Source organism: Ambystoma mexicanum, chromosome 13, assembly GCF_040938575.1.
Source record: "Ambystoma mexicanum isolate Mex_15411 chromosome 13, UKY_AmexF1_1, whole genome shotgun sequence".
NCBI lineage: Eukaryota > Metazoa > Chordata > Amphibia > Caudata > Ambystomatidae > Ambystoma > Ambystoma mexicanum.
The window spans coordinates 775,808,494-775,822,437 of NC_090938.1; the positions used below are offsets into that span (position 1 = coordinate 775,808,494).

Consider the following 13,944-nt stretch of genomic DNA (forward strand, 5'->3'; position numbering starts at 1 on the left):
CAGCCCCATCACATGCGGGGCTGGTGTACATCGACAGCAGCCCCCCACTTCACCCAATGGTGAGCTCTCTGCAGATGGGACTTCACCCAATGGCGAGCTCTTTGCAGATGGGCAATGGTTGGAGCCGTGGTGCACAGCCCCATCCCATGCGAGGCGGGTGCTGCTCGACTGCAGCCCCCCACTTCACCCAATGGCGAGCTGTCTGCAGATGTGCAATGGTTGGACCCAGCCCTGGGGCGCAGCCCCATCACATGCGAGGCTGGTGCTGCTCGACTGCAGCCCCCCAATTCATCCAATGGCGAGCTCTCTGCAGATGGGCAATGGACCCAGCCCTGGAGCGCAGTCCCATCACATGCGAGGCTGGTGCTGCTCGACTGTAGCCCCCACTTCACCCAATGGCAAGCTGTCTGCAGATGGGCAATGGTTGGACCCAGCCCTGGGGCGCAGTCCCATTACGTGAGGCTGGTGCTACTCGACTGCAGCCCCCACTTCACCCAATGGTGAGTTCTCTGCAGCTGGTCAAGGGACCTAGCCCTGGGGCGCAGCCCCATCACATGCGGTGCTGGTGTTCATCGACAGCAGCCCCCCACTTCACCCAATGGTGAGCTCTCTGCAGATGGGCAATGGACCCAGCCATGGGGCACAGCCCCATCACATGCGAGGCTGGTGCTGCTCGACTGCAGCCCCCGAACACCCCCACTTCATCCAATGGCTAGCTCTCTGCAGATGGGCAATGGTTGGACGCAGCCCCATCACACGCGAGGCAGGTGCTGCTCGACTGCAGTCCCCCCTTCACTCAATGGCGGGCTCTCTACAGATGGGCAATGGTTGTAACCAGCCCTGGTGCACAGCCCCATCACATGCGAGGCTGGTGCTGCTCGACTACAGCCCCCACTTCACCCAATGGCGAGCTCTCTACAGATGGGCAATGGTTGGACCCAGGCCTGGGGCGCAGCCCCATCACATGCGAGGCTGGTGCTGCTCGACTGCAGCCCCCCACTTTATCCAATGGCGAGCTCTCTGCAGATGGGCAATGGTTGGACCCAGCCCTGGGGCGCAGCCCCATTACGTGAGGCTGGTGCTACTCGACTGCAGCCCCCACTTCACCCAATGGCGAGCTCTCTGCAGATGGGCAATGGTTGGACCCAGCCCTGGGGCACAGTCCCATCACACGCGAGGCTGGTACTGCTCAACTGCAGCCCCCACTTCACCCAATGGCGAGCTCTCTGCAGCTGGTCAAGGGACCTAGCCCTGGGGCGCAGCCCCATCACACACGAGGCTGGTGCTGCTCGACTGAAGCCCCCACTTCACCCAATGGTGAGCTCTCATCAGATGGGCAGTGGTTGGACCCAGCCTGGGGCGCAGCCCCATCACATATGAGGCTGGTGCTACTTGACTGCAGCCCCCACTTCACCCAATGGCAAGCTCTCTGCAGCTGGTCAAGGGACCTAGCCCTGGGGCGCAGCCCCATCACATGCGGGGCTGGTGTTCATCGACAGCAGCCCCCCACTTCACCCAATGGTGAGCTCTCTGCAGATGGGCAGTGGTTGGACCCAGCCCTGGGGCGCAGCCCCATCACATATGAGGCTGGTGCTACTTGACTGCAGCCCCCACTTCACCCAATGGCAAGCTCTCTGCAGCTGGTCAAGGGACCTAGCCCTGGGGCGCAGCCCCATCACATGCGAGGCTGGTGCTGGTCGACTGCAGCCCCCGAACACCCCCACTTCATCCAATGGCTAGCTCTCTGCAGATGGGCAATGGTTGGACGCAGCCCCATCACACGCGAGGCAGGTGCTGCTCGACTGCAGCCCCCCTTCACTCAATGGCTAGCTCTCTGCAGATGGGCAATGGTTGGACGCAGCCCCATCACACGCGAGGCAGGTGCTGCTCGACTGCAGCCCCCCCCTTCACTCAATGGCGAGCTCTCTACAGATGGGCAATGGTTGTAACCAGCCCTGGGGTGCAGCCCCATCACATGCGAGGCTGGTGCTGCTCGACTGCATCCCCCACTTCACCCAATGGCGAGCTCTCTACACATGGGCAATGGTTGCAACCAGCCCTGGGGGGCAGCCCCATCACATGCGAGGCTCGTGCTGCTTGACTGCAGCCCCCCACTTCACCCAATGGCGAGCTCTCTGCAGATGGGCAATGGTTGGACCCAGCCCTGGGGCGCAGCCCCATCACATGCGAGGCTGGTGCTGCTCGACTGCAGCCCCCCACTTCATCCAATGGCGAGCTCTCTGCAGATGGGCAATGATTGGACCCAGCCCTGGGGCGCAGCCCCATTATGTGAGGCTGGTGCTACTCGACTGCAGCCCCCACTTCACCCAATGGCGAGCTCTCTACAGATGTGCAATGGTTGGACCCAGCCCTGGGGCGCAGTCCCATCACATGCAAGGCTGGTGCTGCTCGACTGAAGCCCGCCACTTCACCCAATGGCAAGCTCTCTGCAGATGGCCAATGGTTGGACCCAGCCCTGGGGTGCAGCCCCATCACATGCGAGGCTGGTGCTGCTCGACTGCAGCCCCCCACTTCCTCTAATGGCGAGCTCTCTGCAGATGGGCAATGGTTGGACCCAGCACTGGGGCGCAGTCCCATCACATGTGAGGCGGGTGTTGCTCGACTGCAGCCCCCACTTCCTCCAATGGCGAGCTCTCTGCAGATGGGCAATGGACCCAGCCCTGAGGCACAGCCCCATCACACACGAGGCTGGTGCTGCTCGACTGAAGCCCCCACTTCACCCAATGGTGAGCTCTCTGCAGATGGGCAGTGGTTGGACCCAGCCCTGGGGCGCAGCCCCATCACATATGAGGCTGGTGCTACTTGACTGCAGCCCCCACTTCACCCAATGGCAAGCTCTCTGCAGCTGGTCAAGGGACCTAGCCCTGGGGCGCAGCCCCATCACATGCGGGGCTGGTGTACATCGACAGCAGCCCCCACTTCACCCAATGGTGAGCTCTCTGCAGATGGGACTTCACCCAATGGCGAGCTCTTTGCAGATGGGCAATGGTTGGAGCCCTGGTGCACAGCCCCATCCCATGCGAGGCGGGTGCTGCTCGACTGCAGCCCCCCACTTCACCCAATGGCGAGCTGTCTGCAGATGGGCAATGGTTGGACCCAGCCCTGGGGCGCAGCCCCATCACATGCGAGGCTGGTGCTGCTCGACTGCAGCCCCCCAATTCATCCAATGGCGAGCTCTCTGCAGATGGGCAATGGACCCAGCCCTGGAGCGCAGTCCCATCACATGCGAGGCTGGTGCTGCTCGACTGTAGCCCCCACTTCACCCAATGGCAAGCTGTCTGCAGATGGGCAATGGTTGGACCCAGCCCTGGGGCGCAGTCCCATTACGTGAGGCTGGTGCTACTCGACTGCAGCCCCCACTTCACCCAATGGCGAGTTCTCTGCAGCTGGTCAAGGGACCTAGCCCTGGGGCGCAGCCCCATCACATGCGGTGCTGGTGTTCATCGACAGCAGCCCCCCACTTCACCCAATGGTGAGCTCTCTGCAGATGGGTAATGGACCCAGCCATGGGGCACAGCCCCATCACATGCGAGGCTGGTGCTGCTCGACTGCAGCCCCCGAACACCCCCACTTCATCCAATGGCTAGCTCTCTGCAGATGGGCAATGGTTGGACGCAGCCCCATCACACGCGAGGCAGGTGCTGCTCGACTGCAGCCCCCCCTTCACTCAATGGCGGGCTCTCTACAGATGGGCAATGGTTGTAACCAGCCCTGGTGCACAGCCCCATCACATGCGAGGCTGGTGCTGCTCGACTACAGCCCCCACTTCACCCAATGGCGAGCTCTCTACAGATGGGCAATGGTTGGACCCAGGCCTGGGGCGCAGCCCCATCACATGCGAGGCTGGTGCTGCTCGACTGCAGCCCCCCACTTTATCCAATGGCGAGCTCTCTGCAGATGGGCAATGGTTGGACCCAGCCCTGGGGCGCAGCCCCATTACGTGAGGCTGGTGCTACTCGACTGCAGCCCCCACTTCACCCAATGGCGAGCTCTCTGCAGATGGGCAATGGTTGGACCCAGCCCTGGGGCACAGTCCCATCACACACGAGGCTGGTACTGCTCAACTGCAGCCCCCACTTCACCCAATGGCGAGCTCTCTGCAGATGGGCAATGGACCCAGCCCTGGGGCACAGCCCCATCACATGCGAGGCTGGTGCTGCTCGACTGCAGCTCCCACTTCACCCAATGGCGAGCTCTCTGCAGATGGGCAATGGTGGACCCAGCCCTGGGCCCCATCCCATGCAAGGCTGGTGCTTCTCGAATGCATCCCCCCACTTCACCCAATGGTGAGCTCTCTGCAGATGGGACTTCACCCAATGGCGAGCTCTCTGCAGATGGGCAATGGTTGGAGCCCTGGTGCAAAGCCCCATCCCATGCAAGGCGGGTGCTGCTCGACTGCAGCCCCCCACTTCACCCAATGGCGAGCTCTCTGCAGATGGGCAATGGTTGGACCCAGCCCTGGGGCGCAGCCCCATCACATGCGAGGCTGGTGCTGCTCGACTGCAGCCCCCCAATTCATCCAATGGCGAGCTCTCTGCAGATGGGCAATGGGCCCAGCCCTGGAGCGCAGTCCCATCACATGCGAAGCTGGTGCTGCTCCACTGCAGCCCCCACTTCACCCAATGGCAAGCTGTCTGCAGATGGGCAATGGTTGGACCCAGCCCTGGGGCGCAGTCCCATTTCGTGAGGCTGGTGCTACTCGACTGCAGCCCCCACTTCACCCAATGGCGAGCTCTCTGCAGATGGGCAATGGTTGGACCCAGCCCTGGGGCACAGCCCCATCACCATCGAGGCTGGTGCTACTCGACTTCAGCCCCCCACTTCACCCAATGGCGAGCTCTCTGCAGATGGGCAATAGTTGGACCCAGCTCTGGGGCGCAGTCCCATCACATGCGAGGCTGGTGCTGCTCGACTCCAGAGGAAGAATAGACATGTTCTGCTCAACTCTCATAGGACGGAGGATAAGCCTTTTTTTGGGCTATTGGGGATTGACAAAAAACATACCCTCTACACTTACAAAGCCAAAGCTACTGGCTTTGCCAGTGCTTGATTCTCTTTGTTTACATCTCACAGTGACAGGCCATTTAAGTGTAAATCACTGTGAAATGCGTTCTTACCAAGGAGGTGGTGCTGGGAGTCTACTGTACATTAGTGTCAGTACCAGATGGAACGCCAGTGGCTTCACTTCTGGCCTATAACTAGGGTGTGGGCCGATAATGCATGTTAAAGCCCCCCCCCTACCCTCCCGGTTGTATTTTCACAGTAAATCATAGTTAATGTTAAGGTGTCTGCTTAACCTTTACTCTCTGATCAGTGCAATGCACGTAACGTGGCATGTGCCCAGCATGTGACCTCACACATGCCCTCACGTGTGCCATGTGTGGATATCCCAAGCCTCCCTGTGGGTGTTTCTGTTGAGGGTGCAAGTTCCGGGACCATAAGTCTCCCACTGTAGGAGGGTCTGCTGAGGAGAACTAGGTGTGTTTGTGGCAGTCAAGGATCTCAGATCTGGTTACATATGTGTCGTGGTTGGTGTCACCATTCATATTTAATGGGGGAAAGGATATGAGGATTGATGACCTTAGGACCTCTATGACTTTAACTATTGGCTGGGTCACAATGAAGACCCCCGGGGAGTAGAGTTGGATATGACCTTGGCCAACCTAGGTTTGGATTGGATCTCGGCCACTAATGTTGTTAGGAAAGATCTCCAGGTATCTCCCTGCCCTGGTCTGACTATTCGTTTGTGCACTTCGATATCCAGACTGATTTCCCAATAAAACCTAGAAATAAGGGGATGTCGGATATCATTGCTAGAAATTCCAGGCTAATTACGCGGATTAGAATAGAACAACTGCTGAGACCTAATATACATTTCTCACCCAAGGACCCGGTGGTGGAGATGTCTAAAGACTCGATCTCTAACTTGGAGGACATTACAAATAACTTAGAACCAGTGAAACATAAATAAATCCGGAAGGAGGTAAAACATAAACCATGGTATTCCCCGGACTTGCAAAAGCTAAAATCTAATATGAGGAAACCTTGTTATGACTGGAAAACCAATCCGGCACCAGGAACTCTGGTGGCCTATAAAGGTGCAGCCAGAGTGTGTAAACTGGCTGTCCTTGATGCGAAGAAAAACTTTATCAACGAAAGGATTGTAAATGCCAAATCTGAGGTCAAAGAACTCTTTAAATTACTCAAAGAGCAGGAATCCACCACTCCTCCAGACGCCGGGCCTGTTTTGAAAGATGTGACATGGTGCCAGAGTATCCAAGATGCCATGGTCAATAAATTGAAGGGCATCAAGGCAGACATTTCGGGAAAGACAGTTGCCTCCTTGCTAGATCAGAGCAAGCCTTGCACTGAGCGTCACAACATTTTTCTCCAATCAATGTTGATGAATTGTCGGAGGTGGTGACGCACCTTAAAACAACTAGATGCAAAGGCAGCCCTTGTTCGGCCTTGATTATAAAAACCTGCCCCCCGACCTTACTTGCAGGTATCTGCAAATTCGTGAATGCCTCGCTCATTGAGGGTCACGTTCCGGCAGATATTAAACAATCTTGGGTTATCCCAATTCTTAAAAAACCTGGCCTAGCTTTGGATGAGCCAAAAATCTATAGGCCCATCACCAATACGCCCTTTCTATTGAAAATCCTCGACCGGGTTGCTTACGGGCAAATTGACCAACACTTAAACAAATACCCTATCTTGAACTGCCAACAATCTGAATTTAGAGTAGGCTACGGCACGGAGACTGCGTTACTGGAATTGAAATCCAGGCTCCTGGATAGAATGGACAATGGACTTTCATCCATGCTTATGCTATTGGTTTTGTCGGCCGCGTTCGACCTGGTAGACCATGCAATATTGGTCTCCAGGCTAGAGGAAGTGGGCAATTTCTCTCCAGCTGCTATACGCTGGGTTTCATCATTTTTAAATAGAGAAAGCAGAGTCTGCTCCGAGGAGGCCGAGGCCGCCTCGATACCAGTGGAATACGGTGTCCCGCAGGGGGCCTGTGTTTCCCCCTCACTGTATAATATTCGTATGGCGCCGTTCTTCGCCTTGCTGGAACAGGAAGGGATGTTATTCATCAACTATGCGGACGATACGCAGTGTGTCGTCCCCTTTGGGGGATCTCATGATTGTGATGAAGAAGAGCTGAACAGGGTCTAAGGTCTTATCGATAAATTGATGTTATGGAATGATCTGGCCCTGAATAGGTCTAAGACCAAAGTTCTGATTGTTGGTTCGCAGCCCATGCTGTCCAAACTGGGCTCTGCCTATGATGTCTTCCAACTGGGGGATGTTAAGATAACCCCCCTCAAGAAAGTTAAAATGCTGCGTGTCACCTTCGACCAGTTTGTCACAATGAAGGCCTATGTGGGCAGCTTGGTCTCAGCGGCTGCGTATTATATTAAACTTCTTGCTCACCTCAGACCCCTTATAACACAGGCCAATGCAGAGACTATAGCAAGAGCAATAATTGGTGCTAAATTAGATTATTGCGGTAGCCTTTTAGCTGGTCTTAGCAAATCGGAATACAAATAATTCAAAACGGGGCTGTGAGGGCGGTCATGGGCCTCTCTAGACACGGCAAAAACAAAGAGGTGATGGCTGGAAGGTTTAGACTGAATCTTAACCACTGGCATTGCTCGGGGCAACCCCCCAGACCATCGTTCTTCGCCTGCCAAGCCATTACAGAAGGGGAAAGACCATATGCAAATCAGGCTTGGCCCCACCCCAAAAGGGGAAGTCCGGCCCAAACTGCTAGGTCACATCCCTTCTGCAGGAGACCACAAGCATCCCCAAACATGTTTCACCCTTGTCGGGGCTCATCAGTGAGGAGTAGCTTGGGTCTCTAGGCCCAGCAGGCACGGGACCCACATCTGGGCATACCCGTCCCACTCGGGGTGACAAAGCAAAAACAAAGAGGTGATGGCTGGAAGGTTTAGACTGAATCTTAACCACTGGCATTGCTCGGGGCAACCCTCCAGACCATCGTTCTTCGCCTGACAAGCCATTACAGAAGGGGAAAGACCATATGCAAATCAGGCTTGGCCCCATCCCAAAAGGGGAAGTCCAGCCCGAACTGCTAGGTCACATTCCTTCTGCACGAGACCACAAGCATCCCCAAACATGTTTCCCCCTTGTCGGGGCTCATCAGTGAGGAGTAGCTTGGGTCTCTAGGCCCAGCAGGCACGGGACCCACGTCTGGGCATACCCGTCCCACTCGGGCTGACAAAGCAAAAACAAAGAGGTGATGACCATGTCTCAGAGGCTAGAAGAGCTTTGCACTGGCACCGGGTGGAGGTCTGAATACGTTTTCGCCTCCTTGTGATCACTTTCAAATGCACTCTTGGCATCATGCCCAGTTATCTGCAGGTCTTTATTGAGGAAAAGGCTGTGTGTAGATCTCGCAGATCTAATAATCAAAAGTTACTAATGATCCCGAGATGCAGAACCAGGAAGACAGAAAGGGGAGCTTTCTCTATCGTTGCTCCAAAGGTTTGGCATGATTTTCCCCCTGACCTCAGATTCCATACGAGCTCGATCCATTTAAAAGAAAGCTAAACACTTGGCTGTTTGCATAATCTCGTTTTGGCCTCTCTATCTTTGAGTCTCTCTCCACCTGCATATTGCCTGAACTGTCCAGTCCGCGCCCTCATGCCTACGGGTCCAAGGTCTGCGCTAAACAAATAATTAAAGTAAAGTAAGTAAAGTAAAGATTAGCTATGGATTGTAGACCAGTCTATGCTAGCAGCTAGAAGACTGAGGGAGCATTCTCTATAGACTGTACATTAGTCTATGGGAGCAGCTAGAAGACTGAGGGAGCATTCTCTATAGACTGTACATTAGCCTATGGGAGCAGCTAGAAGACTGAGGGAGCATTCTCTATAGACTGTACATTAGGCTATGGGAGCAGCTAGAAGATTGAGGGCGCATTCTCTATAGACTGTACATTAGCCTATGGGGGCAGTCGGGAGTCTGAGGGAGTGTTCTCTATAGACTGTACATTAGCCTATGGGAGCAGCGGGGAGTCTGAGGGAGCATACATTGTAGACTGTAAGTGATCTTAAGAACATATTCTTAATAGACTATAAACAAGCATAGGTAACCGGCTAGGATGTCCTGGGACCCTTCTGCCTTGTTCTGTGTAGATTATGTATTTGCAGGATATCTTTTGACTAACACACTGGTTTTATTCTTTTAGGATAAACTTTACAGCCACATGGAGCATCTGAAAAACGAGCTGAAGGAGCTGCAGGAGTGGGGAGAGGAAGAAAGCAGGAAATCATCCGAGCTTGAGGTGAGAGTAATGCCTTCATATATGTGTAGAGAGGCTCAGGGCAGAGAGGCACGAGGGTGCCTATGAGAGTCCGTGGAACAGTGCTGGGTGGGTGAGATGTGAGAGATCCCCTGAGAGTACAGGGAGCAGAGCTGGATGGGAGAGATACGAGACATCCCCTGAGAGTACAGGCAGCAGAGCTGGATGGCTGAGATGTGAGACATCCCTGAGAGTGCAGAGAGCAGAGCTGGATGGGTGAGATACGAGACATCCTAACAGTACAGAGAGCAGAGCTGGAGGGGAGAGATACGAGCCATCCCCTGAGAGTACAGGGAGCAGAGCTGGATGGGTGAGATACGAGACATCCCCAGAGTACAGAGAGCTGGGCTGGAGTGGAGAGATGCGAGACATCCCCTGTGAGTACAGAACTGGAGGGGAGAGATACGAGACAGCTCCTGAGAGTACAGAGAGCTGAGCTGGATGGGAAAGATACGAGACATCCCCTGAGAGTACAGAGAGTAGAGCTGGAGGGGAGAGATACAAGACATCCCATGAGAGTACAGAGATGAAAGTGACAAAAAGCATAAATGGGGGTCAGAGACCTAAGGGCCCCCCGAAAGGTACAGATAATGGAACAACAGCACAGAGAGCTGCTGTGGATACCATTCCATAGTAAGCGCAATAGGGGGTGTATATAAGCCCTCTAATAGTGTGTAATGAGTGGTAGAGGTGAGTCATGGGGGCAATGATGAGTGACGCTCTTGCACTATGTCCCAGGTCTATAGATTGCTGTTCATGCTACGAGCACCTTTACATAATTTCACGATATACTAGGCAGTCACTCTCAACTCAGGGAGTTTCTCCGCCCTCCGTGCCCCCAAGCAAGGTGGCGTGCACCCAAAGTGCTTGTACAGATTCAACTTTAGTGAGGCCTCCAAACCATCTCACAACACCCCGGCAAATATCCTCTGTACAACCAATGAGCTACGAGGAACCAGGCCGGTGCATAGTAAGAATATATATTTATTTAAGGTTTGACAAAGAAGACTAGCAACCAAAACATCAACCACCAATGCTGCGGCACTACACAATATCACAAATTCAAATGTCTTGCACCAATTGACTAACACAGGCTTAAAGGACTTTCAGTTGTGTTATGAAACAGGTAACATTTTGAAGTTGGCAGTCACTATTTACATCAGAATTCTTGCAAATTAAACAATAGGAAAAATACAAAACACACAGTGATTGCTTAGTTTGGCACAATACTCCTTTCTCCCAGCAACACCCACCCTCCAGGCATCAATTAGATATGACCCCTCTGATCTGAAGGCAAGGTACAGGGAGTGGGAATAGAGAAGCAAAATCATTTTGGGTTTTTTATTTGTAAGGCAAAGTTAAGAAAGGAACACAATGGGAACATCGTTTTGGGCTTTTTATTTGCATGCAATGCAGGGCTTTGAGATAATTGTTTTGGGATGCAAGTAAATAAATGGGAAATTTTGTTTTGCAGCCTCTACATTCACTGGAATAGCAGTGTTTTAGGGTTACTTATTTTGGGATTGTGGACACCCCCTTCGTTACAGAAGACAAGGTTTTCAGAAAGGTATAGTCACCCAAGTACTTTATTGTCTATACCGGCTCTAACACACTGGGCATGAACTTTGTTAGTTTCGAACTCCAACAACACTCATCCTGTGATTTTCTATATGGGAATTAATGGATTTAACTTTAATTCAATGCGCTAAGGATCTACACAGCTTCCGCCCTCCCCATGATTTAATGAAAAGGATTAAGGCAGGTAGTTCCCAACACAATTCAATTTAAATGGATATAGTAATTTTCTATAGTGGAATTAATTTTAATTAGATTTAATAAAATGTGCCAAGGGTCTCCCCAGTTCCACCCCCTTACCCGTTATGCGAGATGGAGATTAAGGCTGGCCGATTTCCCCCCCCCCACTGCCACGCTTTTGTTGGCATTCAGATTAGTCTACTTACATGGGAGGCTTTGATTATGGGGCATCCAGGGAAACAGCAGGGCTCCACTGAAGACAGCACAGATCTGGTCACAGGCTTCAGTCAAGGGTAGTCCCCAGCACCCAGGCTTCCTCTGGCTCCTCAAATGGCAGGCCGAGCTAGCTTCTAGGTTTACCAGTCTCTGCCTTCCATGCAATGTTAAGGCTTTGGTAGCTCTCCTGTCTCTCTTTTAGTTCCCTGCAAGAATCCACAAGCCGACTACCTCCAGCAATAGAGTGGGAAAGTCAAGGGAAAAATCAAAAGTCCAGAGAAAGGTCCCAAGAGTCGAAAAGTCAAAGAAAGATCAGCAAGTCAATCTTAGATAGAAAACTGATCTCATAGGGCTGGTGACACTCCAGTATTATCATATTTCCCACGCTACAGATTGGCCAGCTCTCTCCTTCTCCCTTCCCCCAATACGCCCTCTGCCTGCTAATAGGACAAGGAGTTAGGGGGTGTAAATGATGGAGGCTGAGGGAGGAGAAAGATTCATTATACCAAAAAGCCAGGTGGGTTTTACCTTTTTGTGTTGAAAAATCTCACAACGTGGCAGCTACCCTGATTTTTCAGATAACTGCATGAACCTATATATTTTTGGATTCTACATTTTATGGCGAGTCGGACAATATTAATTTATGTCGACACGCCCTTCCTAGGCGAAGCTATAATTTTTCACCGTAATAGCAATAAATCTTACACTCCACCCTTTACATCTTAATTTCACAATCTAACACTCTACCAATTTTCCAGTTCTTCAGAATTATGAACGTGCCAGAATCATAATTTTTCTCCTAACTCAAGTTATATGTATCACACAAAATTTGTTTTTACATGGTCCCAAAGGGCTTTTTATTCCCTTTAATATGCTCGGGCCAATGTTTATTCTATCCTCTTCCTCCTTGGCTTCAAAGGACCCTGTTGACGGCTTATGGACAGTTAATGTGAAAATTTGACTTTACGGGTCATTTCTGCTTGCTGGCGTATCTGTATCGCTGCAGTTCAGATCTCTCTTGCAACATTTCTTTATATTTTTAACTGAAGCTCCATCCCTGTATCCTTGATGAACCCAGCACAAAGGTCTGGGTGGTGAGGGGGATGGGGGGGTCACAGTTCAGTTCCATGCACAATTCTGAGAAATAGCATTTAAATTTAAGAAACAGATTTACACATGACATTTTGTATTGCATCCAGGCTTGCTGGCAAGAAATAAACACTTTCCTTACAGAATGCTGAAACAGAAATAAGTCCACTCTTGTTATTATTTACACAGATAGGCCATAGTTACATAAGGAACCACTGTTCAAATTTACACCAAACAAAATATGCCTTTCTCTTTACAGGCTATCATTTTATATGATGGAAATTAAGTCTCTTTATTCCTGATAAACACAATCCGTAACTTGACTTTATTTCTTAAATGTCAGGCATCATTCCTCCTTTTTATCTTCCAAATGTGCAGTGTTTCAAAGGTGTCTTTTCTTTCCACGTGCACTGCTGCAGTTTTACATAATTTCTTTCAATTTCACTAGGCCTTATGTCGAAATCACTCTTTTGTACTGGCTTTTATATTTCAATGGTACTCACAGCCAACTTCACTCTGACAATAGGGGCCTAGCATGGCCCTTCCATCTGTGTCACTCTGGGGCTGTCTTTTGACCCCACAATAAGTGGATGCTGCCCTCAGAACCTGAACCCAAGGCTGACTCTAGAAGTCTCCAAAGTCGCGCCTTCACTTCTGTTTGTAGTGTCACTGCTGCTTTGGGATTCCATATTCTTACATACTGTATTTGGGAACATGTGAGAGAACCTACACTTTCACCAGGACCACTTGCATTCACCCTGATGCTTAAGGAAATGTTCGATCCTGGAGAGAGAGCACCTCCTATACTCCCAGACTTTCCTATGGATCTGCTGGTGAGATCTATATGGGTTTTATTCAGTGAAAAATGGTTGCCTGTGTTTCCCGGACGGCTAATGGGATTAAACGTGCCCTGGGTGCCGAGTCCCAATAGTGCTATAGCCTGTCTGCGAGACATCCAGAGCCTCTGAAGCCAGTGGCAGGAAGCACAGTCTGTGAATGTCTATCCTTTCAGTGTTAGGGAGATTCTTGTGTCCTTGCATGGTACCATACCCCATTTACCCCACCTTTTTCCCTTTCCAGTCTCACTTTCCAGTCCCTATGGGACACGTGTGCTTTAGCTGTGGGGCTTGAAGCTGACCAGTATGGGCATGTCCCAGTCACATATGTACATGGGGGTTTCCAAAACACCAGTCTATTTAAATACTGCAGAGTCTGGGAAGGATGATGAAGTGACCTGCCGGTCATCGTTACAAGGATCAGGGAATGACAATACCAGGTCCTTAAAGCCAACAGTACCAGGAAGAACTCTTAAAAACATATCCCAAGGACAAGCTTCCCAGAACATTTTGAAGGACCAAACACATAAGGACTACATCTCCCAGAATTCCCTTTCACAAAGGGGAAACCTGGAGCAGATCCAGGGAAAGAAGACAATGGGGGAACCCTAATCATCTCACAGAAGTAGCTCCACAGCCCTCAAGAGAACTGTTATGGAAGACACACACCTCTTTCCCAGTTAACGGCAAGGA

The 13,944-nt window shown here is 51.7% G+C and overlaps 1 protein-coding gene across 1 annotated transcript in view; it reads left to right on the plus strand.

Annotated features, from left to right (window-relative positions):
• The window catches only part of LOC138520573 (tripartite motif-containing protein 12A-like), a 45,532-nt gene that overhangs the window by 13,983 nt on the left and 17,605 nt on the right, over nucleotides 1-13,944 (plus strand). Inside the window, exon 2 of the mRNA XM_069632910.1 lies at nucleotides 9,242-9,337. Within this exon, the coding sequence (XP_069489011.1) occupies nucleotides 9,242-9,337 (96 nt within the window). The remainder of the gene's footprint in view (nucleotides 1-9,241; nucleotides 9,338-13,944) is intronic.